General features: G+C 40.0%; 1 protein-coding gene across 5 annotated transcripts in view; it reads left to right on the top strand.

Moving 5' to 3' along the window:
- tut7.S (terminal uridylyl transferase 7 S homeolog) overlaps positions 1-20,507 on the top strand; it is a 42,506-nt gene that overhangs the window by 12,613 nt on the left and 9,386 nt on the right. For all 5 annotated transcript variants that reach the window (XM_041580162.1, XM_041580161.1, XM_041580159.1 and 2 more), the window contains exons 9-22: positions 548-674; positions 2,809-2,928; positions 3,292-3,426; positions 3,868-4,048; positions 4,127-5,256; positions 9,594-9,744; positions 10,658-10,744; positions 11,455-11,555; positions 12,175-12,232; positions 13,281-13,384; positions 14,132-14,221; positions 14,408-14,521; positions 15,063-15,140; positions 19,084-19,261. In XM_041580162.1, the coding sequence (XP_041436096.1) occupies positions 548-674; positions 2,809-2,928; positions 3,292-3,426; positions 3,868-4,048; positions 4,127-5,256; positions 9,594-9,744; positions 10,658-10,744; positions 11,455-11,555; positions 12,175-12,232; positions 13,281-13,384; positions 14,132-14,221; positions 14,408-14,521; positions 15,063-15,140; positions 19,084-19,261 (2,654 nt within the window). The remainder of the gene's footprint in view (positions 1-547; positions 675-2,808; positions 2,929-3,291; positions 3,427-3,867; positions 4,049-4,126; positions 5,257-9,593; positions 9,745-10,657; positions 10,745-11,454; positions 11,556-12,174; positions 12,233-13,280; positions 13,385-14,131; positions 14,222-14,407; positions 14,522-15,062; positions 15,141-19,083; positions 19,262-20,507) is intronic.

Below are 20,507 nucleotides of genomic sequence, written 5' to 3'. Positions count from 1 at the left end.
GTAAATTATGGGCACTTCTGAATTATCTATAAAAAGCATCAAAAAAAAATGTAAACGATCCGAATTAGACAACGAAAACCTCTAGCTCTTCAAATTTTTTTGTACAGTTATTAACAGAAAACACTATAAAACCTGTAAGATAAAATAAAAATGTGATACCTGCAGCTCCTATTGACTTCTGTATGATCTTGTATTCGAGGTTTTGTGGTTTTAATGCTAAATAATTGTGGATTGTTCGTGGTTCAGTGTAATCAAAGAAAAAGTAAAATCTTTAGTTCTAAAAAACAAAAGATAAAATGAAAACCATGAACGTTAGTAAACGGGCACTATAGTAATTAAATTCTCTAGGTGGTACATTGGCTTACCTTGTCCATTAAGATTGCCATTGGCAGTCCGAAACTAGGCCTGCAAGAGGAACAAACCAACTATATCTGTGTATTATTATAAGTTTAACTTTTTGTGAAATGGGTACACTTTTTAGTGTGATTCATGTTTTCTAGTCACCAAATCATAACCATGCAGTATTGTACTTTTATATTTGTTTTAGTTCCCTTCTATGTAAAGTAAGTGCTGGCAATGAAAATGCTTGCTTGACGTCTAACCTAATGGCTTCTCTGGGAAGACTGGAACCAAGACTTCTGTCTTTGGTAGTTGCTTTTCGATACTGGGCGAAGGTAAATCCACAGCAGTTTGATTTTGTTGATGAAAGCTAAAGACTTATTTAAGCTGCCATCATGCTGTCTCTAGTATGTTATACTATTCTTTTTATTGCAACTAAATCCACATATTAGTTTAAAAAAAAATATGCTGGAAAATGTGGTAAATATCTGTGTGAGACACAGGGTATGCGGTGGTTGAGGCTATTGAACTATGTTGTAGATGGAGACCATGATCCTTCTGTGTAACAAGTACTCTGTTGTGAAATGTTAATGCTGTATTAACTCATAGGTTGTCAGACCAAAAGCAGAAATAGAATGGCAACACATACAGTCATATGAAAAATTTTGGGAACCCCTCTCAGCCTGCATAGTAATGTACTCCACTCTCAACAAAAAAGATAACCGTGGTATGTCCGTGGTTCCCAGGAACATCTGAATACTGGGGTGTTTTCTGAACAAAGCTTTTAGTAAAGCAGTATTCAGTTGTATGAAATGAAATCAAATGTGAAAAACTGTGTAAAAATTTGGGTTCCCTTGTAATTTTGCTAATTTGTATGCATGTAACTGCTCAATACTGATTACTGGCAGCACCAAATTGGCTTGATTAGCTCGTTTAGCCTTGAACTTCATAGGCAGGTGTGTCCAATCATGAGAAAAGGTTTTTAATGTGGCCAATTGCAAGTTGTGCTTCTGTTCTTTTCTGTTCTGACTCTCTTCTGAAGAGTAAGATCTGAAAACAAAGATTGTTCAGTATCATGGTTTAGGGGAAGGCTACAAAAAGCTATCTCAGAGGTTTAAACTGTCAGTTTCAACTGTAAGGAATGTAATTAGGAAATGGAAGGCCACAGGAACAGTTGCTGGTACAGTTGCCAGGTCTGGCAGGCCAAGAAAAATACAGGAGCAGCATATGCGGAGGATTGTGAGAATAGTTACAGACAACCCAAAGATCACCTCCAAAGACCTCCAAGAACATCTTGCTGCAGATGTTGTATCTGTAAATCGTTCTACAATTCAGCACAATTCGCTGTATGGCAGGGTGATGAGAAAGAAGCCCTTTCTGCACTCACTCCACAAACAGAGTTGCTTGTTTTATCCATAAGCTCATTTAGACAAGCCACATTCATTTTGGAACAAAGTGCTTTGGACTGATGAGACAAAAATTTAGTTATTTGGTCATAACAAAAAGCGCTTTGCATGGTGGGAGAAGAACGCCATATTCCAAGAAAAACACCTGCTACCTACTGTCAAATTTGGTGGAGGTTCCATCATGCTGTGGAGCTATGTGGCTAGTTCAGGGACTGGGACCTTTGTTAAAGTCGAGGGTCAAATGAATTCAACCCAATATCAACAAATTCGTCAGGATAATGTTCAAGCACCAGTCACAAAGTTGAAGTTACGCATGGGTTGATTATTCCAACAAGGCAATGACCCCCAGACTTCAAAATCTACAAAGGCATTTTATGCAGAGGGGAGAAGTACAATATTCTGGAATGGCCGTCACAGTCCCCCAACTTGAATATCATGGAAAATCTATGGGATGATTTGAAGAAGGCTGTCCATGCTCGGCAGCCATCAAATTTAACTGAACTGGAGAGATTTTGTATGGACGAATGGTCAAAAATATCCAGAATCCAGACACTCTTTTAAGGCTATAGGAGGCTTCTAGAGGTTGTAAAATTTGCAAAAGGAGGCTCAACTAAGTATTGATGTAATATCTCTGTTAAGGTGCCAAATGTATGTACCTGTCTAATTTTGTTAATCTAATTTTTCTGTTAATCCAATAAACGTTGTCACTGCAGAAATACTACTGTTTCCATAAGGATTGTTATATTTTAAAAGGAAGTTGCTACTTTGAAAGCTCAGCCAATGATAAACAAAACTCCAAAGAATTAAGAGGGGTTCCCAAACTTTTTCATATTACTGTAATTTAAGAGGTCATATATTTTACATTAGATCTGTGAACTTATTGAAACCACACTTACGTTTGCTTTAGTTTAACTGACACTTCATGATAGCCCTCTCTTATTCCCATTTCTTATTACTTTATGCTTTAAAAAATAAAGTTAGAATGAGCAAATGATCTTGCATACTCTTTTGACCCCAACACTTCAGAATTCTGTTTTGCATATAAAAAAAAATTATCTTTCAGCTTTGTTGCATCGACAGACCAGAAGAAGGGGGGTTGCCTCCTTATGTTCTTGCTCTCATGGTGGTTTTCTTCTTGCAACAACGAAAGCAACCAGTTCTTCCGGTGTATTTGGGAGCATGGGTGTGTATTAAATTTTTTTTTTACTTTTCTTTTAAGTTATTTCTGCTTAATTGTCCCCTCGAATAAACTTTTTGAATGTTCTTGACTACATATTTTCATATCTCACATACAAGGGCACTTATCACAGGAGTATAAGCTTTTAAAATTCGATTTTGATTTAGCTGTGTGGTGTGTGCTGCTTTTGAGCAGAGATGGCCAAAATGCTGATGATAATTGTGTGTCTCCTACTTACCTGCAGTTCTCAAGCATTAATAGGATATTTGTTTTCTAAATAAAGAAATATTTATCAATAATATAATATGTATTATTTTATTTTTGCAAATGTGTCTGCAAAAGTAACATTTCTACACATAATATCCTTAGATTGAAGAATTTTCTCTTTCCCAACTGGCAAAATACAGTCTCCTTGACACTGAAAAGGATTTCATGGTGTGGGAATGCAATATTGCAACTGACACAGCGAGTCATTCCAATGAAGAATCTTTTGTCAGAGGCAAGGTGAGAATGGCTCAGATTATGTAGTTGGCAATAGATAGTTTTTTTTTTATTTAAAGTCTTAAAACAGACAGTGGACATCATTTATACCCCTAAATTATTGCATAAATCACAGTGACTGTAGCAAAATTGATGTCCTCTATGAACCAAAGCACCCTATCTGCCACATGCCCTTACTAAGCCCATCACCTGCTGTATGTAGCCTACACTAGACACAGCTATCCTTAGGTGCAAATATTTGCATTTATAAAACTCCATAAATAAATAGCATTCGTATCTCTGCACATATGCCATTGCACAAATTAACCCTGTACCCTGCAATTTTTTTATACAATCATTACAACAAAGCCACCTTGACCATTTTAGAATAAGCAAATATTGTTACATTGGTTGCTCTTTTTAATATATCGATTTGAGTGTTCTAATTTAAGTACCCTTTTACAGGCTCCCTTAGTTTTTGCTGAACCTCAACAATGTACAGCATCCACTGGCCATCTTTGGGTTGACATGCTTAGATTCTATTCACTGGAATTCAACATGGCAGAACTAGTCATCAGTATTCGTGTCAAAGAGATGATTTCTAGGGAATCTAAAGATTGGCCAAAAAAGCGTATTGCTGTAGAAGGTAACTTATTTTTAATGTTGATATTAAACTATCATCTATGGCACCAAGAGAATCAACATTTCACCTCTTAAATCCTAGATCCTTACTCCGTAAAGAGGAATGTGGCAAGGTCCTTGAATAGTCAGTTAATGTATGACTACACCCTCCATTGTTTGAGGGCAACTTACAAATATTTTGCCATGGCCCAAAAGAGGTCTTCAAAAGCAAGTAAAAAGCATACCACACAGCCTGGTGCAATTTCAGATAACCCCAATGAGTCTTCTCTAAATGCCTTAAATGAAGATAAAGGTGTAGATAGGATGACAGGCCTAAATAAGCAACTAGAAGAATTAGTAATTGGTACAGAGTGCTCTGGAGCCTCAGCGCAGAATAACCAGAAGTTCCTTCAGAGTCCAAGCTGCAAGGAGGTTGATACAGCTAGCAGCCAAACCAAGAGAAAACTTGTCTATGACACAGTGCACAGTAACATTGTCTCAGAGGACCCCGATTGCATTATAGAAGAATTTATTACATGTGAGCCTGAGGGTTCTGTTGGGAGTTGTGAGGAGGTAGAAAGTTTCAATGATGAATCTGAAGAGGAGGATATTCCTATGAATGCTCTCCGAAAAGATAATAAACTGGATAATATCATTGATCAAGGCTTGGATGAAGATAGTGAGAATGGGGAAGTACTTAGGGCAGCTAATGAAGAAACTGATAGTTTGTCAGATGTAGAAGAATTTACTAATGCTGCTGTACCAGAGGCTGAGCACTTTGAGTTTGAAAGTGGAGACATCCAAAATTTAGTGGATGAAGAGAGCACAGAAGGTACAGATGAACTTGAAGAAAATCCAATTACTCAAACACTGAAGCAGACAGCATCAAATAATTTTGATGAGGAGGAAGATGATGAGCATGAGGATGATGATTATCCCAGGGACCATCTGGATAGCCTCACTGCTGATGAGGATTTGGAGCATACCTACACTGGCTCAATGGATGAATTTTTGTCTGATAGCGATGCGGAGGAAGATGATAAAGATGGGCCAGATCATGTTGTTGTTCCTTCTGCAGTTGTCTTTGAGAAACCCAATGAATTGGCTCTTCCTGTAACAGAGAACTTTGAAGAAGAGCAAAAACCTGTGCAAATGGAGAATGAAGACTGCAGAATGGCAGAAGATAATGATTTGCTTTATGAATTCAACAAACTGGTTTTCACTAAAGGCAAGGTAAGCAAGTTTGTAATATTTCTCTCACTCATGAATGTGATTTGCACCCCATTAACCTTTCTCCACAGCTCCCAGTGTCCTCAGAAACTCTTTTTGTATGCTTTGCAGGGATGAATTTTTGCTGGTAGCTTTGTGAACTTTTCCTCTTAAAGTAATATTGTCATGCTTTTACAGGTGTCGTTTTTAATGCTATATTACATGTAAAATCAGTGCTAGTCTAAGCACTTCTACAATTTACATAAAGTGTTTTTTAACATTCTATGATACTAACAAAAATATATACAGTGCTAATATAAGTAGTAGAGTGTTGTACAGGTATAGGACCTGTTATCCAGAATGTTCAGGACCTGGTGTTTTCTGGATAACGGATCTTTGTCTAATTTGGATCCTCATACCTTAAGTCCACTAAAAAATCATGTAAACGTTAAACCCAACAGGCTTGTTTTGCTTCCAATTTGGATTAATTATATCTTAGTTTGGATCATGTACAAGGTACTGTTTTAATAAAACAGAAAAAAGGGAATAATTTTTAAAATTGGATAAAATGGAGTCTACGGGAGACGGCCATTCCATAATTCGGGGCTTTATTAATAATGGGTTTCCGGATAACAGATCCCATACCTGTATCATGTTAGCCATAGTTCATAGTACTGCTAATATAAAGAACAATTTTAACACCAGTGTCACCTGCTGGCCATTTTTCTATTATCCAGGTGACAAACCATGTGTTAAAAGATATTGATATTGCTCTATTCGGGAAAGAATAACAGGATTTTTGATGCTCCTCTTTTTCTCTGTAGTCGATAGGGGGACACAGGGAACAGCTGGGGTTAAGCTCCACCCTCCGGAGTCAAGACACTTGAATAATTAATGGGGCGTGACCCAGGGTCTGGCTTAACCCAGAACTATGCCAACCTATTTAGTTTGTACCAAAGAGACTGCTGAACAAAAACGATAAAAACGTAACTAGCAGAATTGGTAATTCAGGGAGCGTTCCCTCATGGACCAACATGGTCAACATCTCGCCGTGGGGCGGGAACCCCTGTGTCCCCCTATCCACTACAGAGAAATAGATTTAATGGTGAGTATCAAAAATTCTCAGTCGTCTCTGGGGGACACAGGGAACAGCTGGGGACTTAACAAAGCAGCCCCAAGAACAGCAGGGTGGGAGTGAGAGAGACACATTATTGTACCACTGATTGCTGTAGAATTTGGAGAATGTGTAAACAGACAACCAGATGGCCGCTCTGCAGATCTGATCCAGAGATGCCGAATTGCGCCATGCCCAGGAAGCTCCCAATCAATCTGGTGGTGTTCTTTCCTTGGAAACATAGGCCTGATGGATGGTCTCCTTCAACCAATGTGCAATAGAAATCTTGGATGCTGCCATACCTCTTTGAGGTCCTGTTGGAACAACAAACAGTCTGTGGGAACATCGAAAGGTTTTGGATTTTTCCAAGTACCAACGAAGGGCTCTGACTACATCAAGGCTACGAAGAAGTTTTTCCTTAGGGTTCTTGGGTTCCGGACACAAAGGTGGTACCACAATTTCCTGGTTTATGTGAAAAGAAGACACTACCTTGGGTAGGAACGATGGGACTGTGCGTAGAACTTCTTTATCCTTATGGAAAACTAGGTAAGCTGGATCGCAGGATAAGCGCTAAGCTCCGAAACTCTCCTGGCCGAAGTAATCGGCACTAAGAACACTACCTTCCAGGTGAGCCACTTGTCGGTAATGGTCCCTAGCGGCTCACAAGGTGGATCTAGTAAAGCCTCCAGGACTAAGTTGAAATCCCATGCCGGAATCAGAGGACAGAAAGGTGGTGAGCTACTCCCTGTATGTGAGCTATGTGTACTCCATGTGAGCTACTCCCTGTAGAAAGGTATGAACGGAATCTTCTAGGGCAAGTCGTGAGTGAAAGAGAGCCGATACCTGTACCTTCAAGGAACTCCGCTTGAGGCCCAACTGTAGTCCTAGTTTGTCAAAGGATAGGATTCTTGGAAGGTTGTATTTGAGGAAAGGGAACTGTGCATCTTGACACCAGTTCCCGTAGCTGCGCAAACTTTGTCCTGGTTGGTAGACGAATTGGTTGTGCTGCCGACATTTCTTGAAGATCGGAGAACCACGCCCTCCAGGGCCTATAGGGAGCTATTACAATCACATTGGTGTGTGATTGTTTTATCTTCTTGAGGACCCGAGGTAACCTGGGAAGAGGAGGGAAAATGTAGGCTAGATCGAAGTACCAACACTGCGTCATGGCATCCACCCCTACTGCTAAGGGATCCCGCGAGTGTGCAATGAATTTCTTCACCTTGAGGTTGTTTCTGGAGGCCATCAGGTCGATCTGGGGTAGTACCCAATAACTGACAAGTTGTGAGAATACCTCTGGATGAAGTTCCCATTCCCCTGGATCCAGTTGATTCCTGCTGAGGAAGTCTGCTTCCGTGTTGTCCACTCCCGGAATATGGATGGCCGATAGCCTCACCAGATTTAGTTCCGCCCACCTCAATATCAATTGGGCTTCCACTAGAGCTGCCTTGCTGCGGGTTCCTCCCTGCCTGTTTATGTAGGCAACTGTGGTGGAATTGTCGCTCTGTACTCTCACTGCTTTTGTCTGTAATTGGTGTGTCCAGTGATGGAAAGCCAACCTAACCGCCCGAAGTTCCATGTTGCCCCCAGCCCTGTAGGCTGGCATCCGTCATTATCACCGTCCAATCCAAGGTTGCCCAGGATTGGCCCCTTGATAGATTGTCTTGACGTATCCACCACTGGAGGGACTTTGTTGATTGCAGTAGTGTGATCCTTTGAGAGAGAGACTCCCTTCCAAGCAGCCAGTATGTTGACTTGTAGAGGGCGTAGGTGAATCTGTGCGAAGGGTACCGCTTCTATGGAGGAGACCATCAACCCCAAGACTTTCATGGCTAGTTGGGTGGTAGGATGGTGGGTGTGAACTAGTTTGCTGACCTGATCCTTTATCCTCATCTGTTTGTCTAGTGGGAAGGTCACCTGTTGTGTGAGGGTGTTGAATTCTAGACCCAGGAACGTCATCTGATGGTTGGGAAGTAGACTAGACTTGTCCCAATTGATGGTCCAGCCAAGGTCTTGAAGCATTAGGATCGCCCTCTGAAGGTCTGCTCTGCCCCATCTCTTGTCCTGGACTTCAGAAGAAGATCGTCCAGGTAGCGATTTCAATCTACACAATCTGACGGCTACGCCAGCTTCCCCACGGAATCCCAGGGTGCTCAGGAGGGAAGTGGGGGCGCCGGGGACTGAGGCAGGCTGCGAGAGTTAGGCTACTCCTGCTTAGAAGGTGAGGAGGGAAGGAGCAGAGGCAGCGGTGAGTAGTACAGGCAACAGCAGCGTGAGGGAGAGAGCAGGCAATCAATGAGAACTCTGGGTTACTCACATTTATCCCATACTGGCGAAAAACCTTCTGCATCCTTATAAGGGGCTGGAACATGTGTGGGTGGTCGTTATAGCCCGCAGGCTAGGATGAGACCCCGGTATGGTTTTCCCGAAGGAGGAGCCCCTTAGGATACAGGTAACCCTGTTCCTGGGGGACCCCTCATCGCCAGATTGAGCTGGCCTGTCATCTTGCAGAAGGATGTCCAACCTCCTAGCAGGACACTTGAAAACTGAATAGGTTGGCATAGCACTGGGTTAAGCCAGACCCTGGGTCACGCCCCTTTAATTATTCAAGTGTCCTGCCACCCGTACCACTTTCACTATTTGTTGAGTCATTTACATTCTATTCTGGAGCACCTCGTCTCTTCGTAACTATTGAAAAGTAGCACTGGGTTAAGCCAGACCCTGGGTCACACCCCTTTAATTAATATTCCAGCTGTTCCCTGTGCTCTAAAATTTCTCATGCCTTTCCTAAAGAGAGCAACATCACAACAGTTTAATTGTTTGTATAATTTCTCATAATACTGACCAGCAGGTGGCACTGTTACAAAATTAATTACATTAGCAGAATACATTTTGTTTAAAGCTAAATGTATGAACATCGATTTGCTGTTTTCAATACTTGATAAACAGCATTGACAACCCATGACCGTATTTCTCAGATCTACAATATACTTTGTACTTACATGAGTCCTTACAGTGATGGTTAATCTGAGTGGGGGGGGGGAAAAGTCCTAAATTTAACCTTTCTAAATGATCAAGACAAGGTTGGCTATTTGGGAGGGAGGAGGGGATTTACCGTTAAAGGAGGGCTGCTGCACGAGCAACCTACAGAAGCTTTATAAAATACCTGTAAACCCTTCAGTATTAACACAAGCTGTTTCTGAGTGAGAATTATTTTTATATCAACTTTCATTTTTGTTCCTTTCAGCTACCTACAGTTGTGTGCAATTTGTGTAAGAGAGAAGGCCACCTAAAGAAAGACTGTCCAGAAGATTTCAAGAAAATTGAGCTTGATCCTTTGCCTCCTCTTACATCTAAGTTCCGAAAGATACTGGATAACGTTTGTATTCAGTGTTATGGTAAATATTTTTGGTTAAAGGCGTAGTTCACCCTAAAAAAATTGTGTGAACATAGTTTTTTAACAGCAGTATTTTAAGACCATGTTTATTTTATATTAATTTTTAAAGGGGTAGGTTTAGATTTTTTTTTTTTCTGTAGCTTTCAGGCTTGGAATATTTACTTCTGTCTGGTTGTTCAGTTGTAATGCAGTATACATAGGACAACCACATAGCATATTAATTTGCAGGTTGGAAAATGGCAGATTAAAAATAGCAATAATGGATAAGTTGTTTAGTGCATCATCATCAACTAGTTCCACAATGCCTTACATTCATTTATAATGAACTAAGGCCACACGGCTAGGGCTACACAGGGGCGGAAATCAGCTAATTCTGTCTGATATCTGCCCTACCGAGGGAAGTAGCCTCCTCTCGTTTTCATATTGAATCGGCATGAACCGATTTGGCGGGTTTTGGTGAAAAACCGAGAGTCTCTGTATTTTAAGATGAAATCCACCAAAGTCAATCCAATGCGGAAAAGAGGAGTCTACTACCTGCGGTGTGGCTGAAATCAACCATCTTATTTCATCTATCTGATTTTGGGCCCCATTGTGGCCCTAGCCTTGTGTTTTCTTTTTTTTATTTATTTTTTTTGACTGCTTCAGTAAATTTTATGAGTGTATTACCAAAGTTAAATTACAGACACTTGCCATTTAGTTTTCAAGTGTTACTGCTTTGTGCTTGAGCATGCTTTGAATATTGCTTTAAGTTGCTACATATTTCCCATGCTGTTATATTAAAAGTATGCTTGTTTCCTAAATTGAACTGTACAGGGAAAACTACTAATGGTCTTGTAATTAATAACTCTTTATTTTTGTAACTGTCTTTAGTGCCTTTTTTCATGCCAACATGAACTCTGTCTTTTTGATAACAGATGATTTTTCTCCTACTGCCCTTGAGGACAAAGCACGTGAACACATTCGCCAGGATTTAGAGGATTTTATTAGGAGGGATTTTTCAGGTAATTGATGAGCCGTTCATTCAAAGACATGGAAATTTACATTTATCTATTTCCCAAAAGAGATTAATATCTGTATTCAGCCTGTGATATAATGTGTGTTTTGGTAGGGTTTGTACCTGTTTAGGGTAGGGCAGGGTAGTCTTTATTAGATGGTTCAATATATGTTTATGGCACACTGCACTGATTTTAGGAATTTCTTACCAAGTTAAAGAAGGTCATGCAGCATTTCCAGACTCCAAGACTGCAAATGATAACATTTTTAAACAGCATGTTCTGTTATAAATTTTATAAATTAAAGGCACAGGTACTCATTTACCAAACACTGACCTCTACCAATGGCAATTTATGAAATATTTGCTTTTATTGTTTCCACTTTGTGAATATAGTTCATCAGTGATGGGTTGCAGTGGGTGACTGTCTTGGAGCATATTTATCCAGTATTGGTAAAACTTAAGGAATAGAGCATTACAATGAAAAAACTTCACCAAGGCAGTAATGAAATATTAATCAGAATTACTATTTTCATTCCACTCAAATAATGCATAACAATAACAGATATTAGCTCCCACCCACCCTACAAACTTAAACTAACACCATCATATTGATTAAAAAAATGATCCATTGATCTGCAGTAGAGGAAATTATGTGGGTTCTATCATTTTATGTCCGTGTTTAATTGTGTCACTGTTTTGGTGTAATTTCTTACTCAGGAGCCAGGCTTACTTTATTTGGTTCTTCAAAGAATGGCTTTGGCTTCAAACAGAGTGATCTAGATATCTGCATGACTTTTGATGGCTTTGAAACTGCTGAGGTAATTTACTTTTCCTGCTAATTTAGCCCCTGTATTTTGAGCATAAATCCCTTCCTCTGTTAGCAGTCACCTAGTTTTTGGATGCATATTTCATGCTTTAGAGCAATGATTTTTTACATTTTTATTTGGTTCAAGACCCCATTTGTAGTCCATCATATGGTCACGTTCCTTTATGTTATAACAAAGTTATTCATATTTGAAGAATAACACCGTAAAATATTTATAGTTCACTCTAAAGACTGGGCAAGCCAGAATATTTAGGACTGGAAATAGGCATCCATTTCCAAATCTGGGCGTAAATGGACTCAACTGAAAAGCCAGCTAGGGCAAGATTTGGGAATTAATACATATTCATTGTTCTAAATATTTCTTCCTAGAGTCTGTATTCACTTCTTTATAATCACTAGTTGGATAAGCGCCTTTGTTCTAAAGCATTCCAGATATCTGGAGTGGCTTCCCTATTCTAGTAATGTTTATGAAGGTTTAAGTTGAACACACATCTTGCCTCCTCACAAGAGGCAATGGTGGTATTACCTTGCATGCATTTATCATAATAGGGAGGTGTCCTTTAGAACTGGCAGTTTGTAGTAAGTTGTTTGCTTTCATGTTTCTGTTGTAGGAGCTGGATAGCATCAGGACTATTGAAGAACTGGCTAGGCTTCTCAGAAAGCATCAAGGTATAATCATTACCTTAATTACCCTATTCTGCAGGAAGGGCTTTACTTTTAGCATGTGTGGGTCCAAAATATTGAATGTTTCTGCAAGGCCAGGGGTGAATTGTGGAGCAACAACTTCCCATAATAAGAGTATGTAGTACATATCCTTGAAGATCAAACGTTTAGCCAATATCTAGTCATCACATTGCTTCTGGACTTGTGGGCTGATTTCCTTGTATGTCTGCCTCAAGCCTTGTAACTGGCCGATGTACGTTTTTCCACCCCTGACCAAATATAGGATTAATACCTTGCAGCAGCCACTTTAGTTGTGTTCAGAATAATAGCAATGTGTTTAAAAAGTGAAAAAGTTTATAATCTAGCTTTTATTTCCATGCACACATGCATTGGGAACACTACACATTTCTATTCTAAATCAAAACATGAAGCAAAATGTTTCAAATTTGTGCTATTCCTTTACAGAAAATGAAGAAAAGGGAATATTAGGCTGTTCCAAAAAAACAGCATTGTCTGCATTCTTCTTTACAGACGCATTCACTGTATAAACTGAAAAAAAGATTTTTCTTTCCTTTGAATCACTGAACTAATATTTAGTTGTATAACCACTGTTTCTGAGAATTGCTGCACATCTATTTTACATGGCGTCAACCAACTTCTGGAACCTGTTACATTCCACAATGTTTCTGCATTTCTTGGTTTTGCCTCAGAAACAGCATTTTGGATGTCACCCACAGGTTTTCTATTGAATTAATTCCAGGGATTGTGGTGGCCACTCCATAATGTCATTCTTGTTGGTCTGGAACCAAGATGTTGCTCCTTTACTGTTGTTTGGGGTCGTTGTCTTGTTGAAACTGATCCATTTCAAGGGCATTTTTTTCGGCATAAGGCAACATGACCTCTTTAAACTTTTGTATTTTGATGTATTGAAACTGATCCATGATCCCTCGTATGAGATAAATAGGCCCATCACCATAGTATGAGAAACATCCCCATATCCTGATGCTTGTGCCACCATGCTTTACTGAATTCAGTGAACTTTTTTTCTGTCTAGGATTAAGAAATATCCTACCAATAACTACAGCCAAAGTACCAATAGTAAAATTTTATCATGTAAGGAGTGGCCTTGAAGGAGATATCAGTTTGTACAACACACTGGTGAGTTCAGTCTTTAAACTTTTTTTTATAATATATGTTGGTTTCTCTGAAAATGGCAGGTTGTTTAAATGTTCTTTTTTTCTTCAATTAAAACTATAAATTAAATGTATACAAGGAGTCTTTCACTTGACATTTTTGTTTTCTCCAGTTACTCAAATTTTGGTGTTTAAAGCAGTCATAATGTATGGTGGTCTATCCAGATCATGGAGCAGTACAGCTGGTGCAGAGACTGTACATAGCTCATTTTACTCGGGGGGTGGGTGGAGACAAAAGTCCAAGTTCAAAACCCCTCCAAATAAACCCCCAGTGTATTCATAGACAAATCCATTTACAGACCCATCAGTACACAATATCAGCCTCACTGCCCTCACCAGGAATAACCATTTGTGCTTCAAATGAGAGTTCAGTTCCTGTGGGCCTTTAGTATAACATGTATGCACTGCTTATCAGTAATTCAGTTTTTCTGCTTATTAAGCCCTAGATTAACATTTACAAGAAAAAAAGTGCCTATTGAATTTTCACCCCATGCTCCTCAGTTAGTTATGCCAGGGTTTATGTTATCTGTGTATGTTACATGGAGAGATGTAATTTGGCTAACATCTGCAATTGGAAGATGGTAATGAAAATTAATCTTACACAAGGAAAAAAAGCCCCATTATGGGAGGCATAGGTCAGCCATGAACACAGGAACTTATCTGTATATGCTTCCTATATTTATCATGTTTTTTTAATCATTGTTTAATGCAGGCCCTTCATAACACCCATCTTTTAGCATCGTATGCGACCATTGACCGAAGGGTGATGTACCTTTGCTACATCTTGAAAGTTTTTACCAAAGTAAGTACTGAGACAGCTACATAAGCAAAAGAAACTGCAACCCATGGTGTTAGAACTCTACCAGAAATATTTGCTCCTTTATCTCTAAATTTTGTATTCGTAAGAAGCCATGTTGAATATAGCACTCTAAACATCATTCCCCCCCCCCACACACACACACAGTAATTTAGCATGTTTCTTTCACAGACGTGTGACATTGGAGATGCTTCCAGAGGCAGCCTGTCCTCTTATGCATATACTCTTATGGTGCTATACTTCCTTCAGCAGAGGAACCCTCCTGTTATACCTGTCCTACAAGAGGTGAGTCCAGGAAAATATTTTACATTTTTTTAGGTGCTAGAGATTTAAAGAGCCTCTACACCTGAATTTTGTTGTGTGACACTGCTAATGATTTCATAGACACAGCGTTAAAGGGGTTGTTCTCCTCCAGATTCACGTGGGGGGGGGCCGCAAGTTGGACAGCCCTGATATGAACTACAGTAGTCTTCTTGAAACAAACGCACAGTTTTTCACAGTGCAGGGTAACCATATATTAAATTGTTTGTAATGTTTTAGTGTTACTGTTCCTTTAAATAGATCCAGTATGTTGTATATTCTAGCCTATGTTGTGCATCACCACTACTAAAAAAAAGTCCAACAATTACTACTAGATACATTTGGACAGAGATATGCAGCCTTTTCTTCCTTGTCATAAAGCTGCTGATTCCACATCATGTTCCATATAAACACCTTCCTGCCACATTGGTAATAATTTGTATCTGTAATGTTGTCCTGGTGAAAATGAATTGCAAATTTGCAATATACTTTGTTTCAACTCCATTAACATGTTTGTTTATTGTAGATCTACAAAGGGCGGAAGAAGCCTGAAATAATTGTTGATGGCTGGAATGTTTACTTTTTTGATAAACTGCATGACCTTGTAAGTAATTTTGTTTATGGATAGGTGACACTGGGCCTCATTTATAAACTCTGGGCAAATCTACACCTGGGCAGTAACCATAGCAACCAATCAGTGATCAGCTTTTTTCAGCCAGCTGTAGGTTGAACTTGAAAGCAATCATCTGATTGGTTGCCATGGGTTACTGTCCAGGTGCAAATTTGCCCAGTGTTTATAAATAACCCCCAGTCTTTATAATAGACTTGTTTGCATGTACTAATCCATGGAAGATCTAACTTTCTGTTTCATATCTTTTGTACTATGCACATTACAGTTAGGTCCATAAATATTTGGACAGACAACTTTTTTTTTCTAATTTTGGTTCTGTACATTACCACAATGAATTTTAAATGAAATAACTCAGATGCAGTTGAACTGCAGACTTTCAGCTTTAATTCAGTGGGATGAACAAAAAGATTGCATAAAAATGTGAGGAACTAAAGCCTTTTTTAACACAATCACTTCATTTTCAAAAGTAATTGGATAAATGAAAAAACTGAAAATAAAAAGGAGATTTAGTGTACTCACCGTTTAATCTCTTTCTCTTCAGTTGCTTGGGGGACACAGGGACAGTGGGTATAGCTGGCACCACTAGGAGGCAAGACACAATAATAAAAATAACAACTAGTCCCTCCCCGCCTGCTATACCCCTCCTCTGTAGGCCAACAGAGCCCAGTTCGTACCAAAGGAGGAGCAGGAAGTTACCAAAAACGAGAACTAGTAAAAACTAATTACAATAAAAAAAAACAGATGGTTGAAGCCAACCATGTCTGAAGCCCAGAGACGGCCTCTAACCAGGTAGGGAAGCCTTGTGTCCCCCAAGAGAAAGAGATTTAACGGTGAGAACACTAAATCTCCTTTTCTCCAGGTCTGCTTGGGGGACACAGAGACAGTGGGGACGTACCAAAGCTGTCACCGAAAATATTAAAGGGTGGGAAGTAGAGACCTACGTGGAACTAGCCACTGCAGCCTGGAGTACCTTCCTGCCAAAGCGGTTGTCAGATGCCACAAAGGTGTCAAACTGGTAAAATTGGGCAAAAGTATGGATGGATGTCCAAGTTGCAGCCCTGCACAACTGCTCTGCTGAGGCTTTCGAAAAGCCCAGGACGTACTCATGCCTCTGGTGGAATGAGCCCTGAGTCTAATTGGCGGAGAATGTCCTTGGGCTGAGTAGGCCTTTTGTATAGCCAACGGGAGATGGTGGCCTTGGTGGCTGAATTGCCACGTAAGGGTCCTGAGGGTAGAATGAACAAGGAGTCCAATTTACGGATGTCCTCTTCTCGATGCAGGTTAAACTTAAGGGCCCTAACCGGGTCCAAGGAATGAAGTGCCGCCTCCTTCGGATTAGAAGAAGAAGGGCAAAACGTGGGAATAGTAATCTCCTGATTGAGGTGGAAACTGGATACCACCTTGGGAAGGAAGGAGGGAGAAGTGCTTAGGACTTCCCTGTCATTGTGGAAAATCAGGAAGGGAGATCTGCAGGACAGAGCGGACATCTCAGAAACTCTACAAGAAGACGCTATGGCAATCAAGAATACCGTATTCCATGTGAGCCACTGATGCGAAATAGAAGCCATAGTCTGGAAGGGCAGTCGTTGAAGAACACGCAGGACTAAGGATAAGTCCGATGTAGGCACCGGAGCTGGAATTTGTGGCTTTATGTGGGCCACTCCCTTTAAGAAGATCTTAACATGTAGACTGGTAGGCTGTCTGGGAGGAGGGGATCTCACGCCCGATGGAAGGTTGAACGTGCCTTTGGTTGGGGTAGCAGAGTACTCTTACCCCCAGTGGCCTGACTGATGATCTTGTCGAGGTCAGGTCCAAAGAGAAGTTTCCCTTTGAAGGCAATAGAGGTAAGAGACTTCTTGGAAGATAGGTCCGTGGTCCATAACTTCATCCAGAGAGATCTGCGGACCACTATTGACAACGCAGAAGTTCCTCTCGGGGAAAACCTGTAGCAATTCCTCAGCAAATGGAGTCTGACCATGATTGGACGGCTCTACTCACCCAGGCTGAACCCAGGATAGGATGAAGAGAAGTGCCTGAAGCGGAGAATAAGGAACGTAGGATACCCTCTAGCTTTTTGTCCATTGAGTCTTTGAAGGAAGCTGCGTCAGGGTCTGGTAACGCCGTGTTCTTAGAAAGGCGAGAAACCGGTGCGTCCATTGAGGGTGGAGAGGTCCACGTCTCCATTAGATCCTGTGAAAAGGGATATCGTTTTTGGAAAGGTCGATTAGGCTGAAAACGTCTCTCTTGTTGAATGATCTGTTCAAGCTGAGCATGCGAGGGAAAAGAGGGAGAAGACCTACTCATTTAAATAGAGAAGAGGAGGTACTAGAACTGGATACAGGTTCCTGTATGTGTAAGGTCTCTAATACAGATGAAATGAGGGAATCTATGGCCTCAGAGGATAGTTTATGAGAATCCTCCTACTCTTGGTCGGAGAAATGTTCATTTCTAATACTTGGTTGAAAACCCTTTGCTGGCAATGACCGCCTGAAGTCTTGAACTCATGGACATCACCAGGTTCTGGCTTTCCTCCTTTTAAATGCCCATGAAATAGCCTTTGAGTCAGTGTCGAATTACTTTTGAGCCCCTGAAATGAAGTGATTGTGTTAAAAAAAAAAAAAAGGGCTTTAGTTCCTCACATTTTTATGCAATCTTTTTGTTCAACCCGCTGAATTAAAGTTGAAAGTCTGCAGTTCAACTGCATCTGAGTTGTTTCATTTAAAATTCATTGTGGTAATGTACAGAACCAAAATTAGAAAAAAGTTCTCTGTCCAAATATTTATGGACCTAACTGTACACGAGGTGAATTAAGAGTGTATCATCTTTAGATACAGTATGTTCTGATTGGAGTATCGACGCTGAGACTTTTCTGAAGACCTTTCAGTGCAACAACATTTCTGCAATTTTCTCCTGGTTACAATGAAACACTTTCTGCCACAAAATATAGAATCTTGAGTGCTGGCCATCAATTGTAACATAAAGAATTGATCTCTTTCCCCATGAATTGCACAGAAGAGGCATAAAATAGCAATATTGGTACAGTCAGCTCACTAGTCTTTACTTGCTGTTTTAATTTACTTAAGCTGGGAGGGAGAAGTATAGGAGGAAGAAAAGAACAGATGCCAAGTCACAAAGTACCCAGACATCTGCAAGGACAAACTCACTGGAAGCTTAAGCATTCCTTCTCAACTGGTAGTTGTTGTTTCCGGATTTAGTTGCATTACAGGTTGCCCATATTTATTGAAAACTCACAACAAGGGTAGTATAAACACAAACTTAATTGAAAAAAGTGCAGTTTCATAGGGAAAAAAAAGAAACCGAAGCAAAAGAGAAGAATGTAGAGATGTTTAAAAAATATAAATTAGAAATACATGGAGTATGGATACTGCAGAAGGAAAACACATGTTCAAGGGCAAAGAACAATGTGCATACTATATGTTGGGGGGGGGGGAAGAGACAGACTAGAGAGGTGGCTATTTGTATAGGAGAGGAGCAACACTCTGGAGATGGGTCAGACTTAAAAGAGAGGTGTTGGAAAGAGAGTGGGGTTGGATATACAATGAGACTAGAGAGGCACAAGTCTTAGTGCAAAAAAGTCCTATACTTTTTATTACAACCATGCTCCAGTCCAATCCAAGAAGTCCCATGGAGCAGTGGGACAATAGAAGGGCAGAAATAGATTATTTGCAAGTTTGGAGAAAAGCTTCCCATGTGTGATCATATATATCAGCCTGTAGATATGAGTTTTGCAGTGCTTTTGGCCTGGTATCCGTTATAAAAAAACTTTTATATTTATACAGAATAATTGTAGAAGTGTTAATTGTAGCATTTAGTGTAGTATTTCTGGAGCATTTCTTATCCATTCAAGTTAGCTTAGAATTTGGGTAAATTTACTTTTTAACTTCTTTCATTGAAGGCTAATCATTGGCCAGAAATTGGGACAAACAAAGAATCTGTTGGGGAATTGTGGTTGGGCCTACTCCGCTTCTACACAGAAGAGTTTGATTTCAAAGAACACGTCATCTCTATCAGAAGAAAAAGCCTGCTGACAACCTTTAAGAAACAGTGGACCTCAAAGTATATAGTTATTGAAGGTACGTACAAATATTTATATGACTGGAGTGTCTAATAAACATTGCAAGTTGTTGTACAAAAAATACATATCTAATATAGGAATAACATTTGTTGTTCAGCACTTACAAGTAAGGTTCTCTCTGTGCTTGCATTTTCTCCCACAATTCAAAATTGTACTAATAGATTTAAGCATCATCTTATAAAATTGACTGACTGTGCCTGTGATAGGGAAAGTAGATTGTAGACACTGCTGCACTGTAGAAATAAGATACTTTATATCTGCCTTAGGGGGTATAGAAAGCAATGGCTGCAGCTAATAACTGGTTCAGCAAGAGAAATGCAGAAACCCTACTTGACAGTGCCATCTAGGCCCACAACTCTTTATTGGCACACTATTAGGATAGTGTTCAAAATACACCAGTTAATAGTGCTGCTTCTGTAGAATTCTGTACTGAAACCCGTTTCTCAAAAGAGTAAACAGATGTTTTTATATTTTTTTATTTTGAAATCTGACATGGGGCTAGACATATTGTCAGTTTGCCAGCTGCTCAAGTCATGTGACTTGTGCTGTGATAAACATCAATCACTCTTTACTGCTGTACTGCAAGTTGGAGTGATATTACCCCCCCCCCCAGCAGCCCATCAGAGGAACAATGGGAAGGTAACAGATGGCAGCTCCCTGACACAAGATAAAAGCTGCCTGACACCACTCAATAGTAAAATCCAGGTTCCAATGCGACACATTCAGTTACATTGAGTAGGAGAAACAGCCTGTCAGAAAGCAGTTCCATCCTAAAGTGCTGGCTCTTTCTGCAGCACTCCATAGTAAAATCCAGGTCCCACTGCGACACATTCCATTACATTGAGTAGGAGAAACAACAGCCTGTCAGAAAGCAGTGCCATCCTAAAGTACTGGCTCTTTCTGAAAGCACATGACCAGGCAAAATGATGAGATGGCTGCCTACACACCAATATTACAACTTAAATTGAGATTTTCTATTATGTTGCATCACACTGCAATTTGTGACAAAATTGCATCTTTCACTAAATCAATCCCAAAGTGATCCTGACATTCTAGTGACTAATGAAATGTCCTAAAGCTTACCAAGATTCTGCCCCAGCAATCTGTTCCTTATCTACTGTAAATTTGCTTGTGACACCGTTTCTCTTGTGTGGCTACTGAGGCACCAATAGTGTGGGGCTTCATGGTGTGGCAAAGACACAATAAGATGTTAATCCTTTCATTATTCTTACAATAAAGCCTAC

The sequence above is a fragment of the Xenopus laevis genome, chromosome 1S (assembly GCF_017654675.1).
Source record: "Xenopus laevis strain J_2021 chromosome 1S, Xenopus_laevis_v10.1, whole genome shotgun sequence".
NCBI classification, from domain to species: domain Eukaryota; kingdom Metazoa; phylum Chordata; class Amphibia; order Anura; family Pipidae; genus Xenopus; species Xenopus laevis.
Note: the sequence above shows the minus strand (reverse complement) of the source record. Positions and strands in the feature narration are given on the sequence as shown.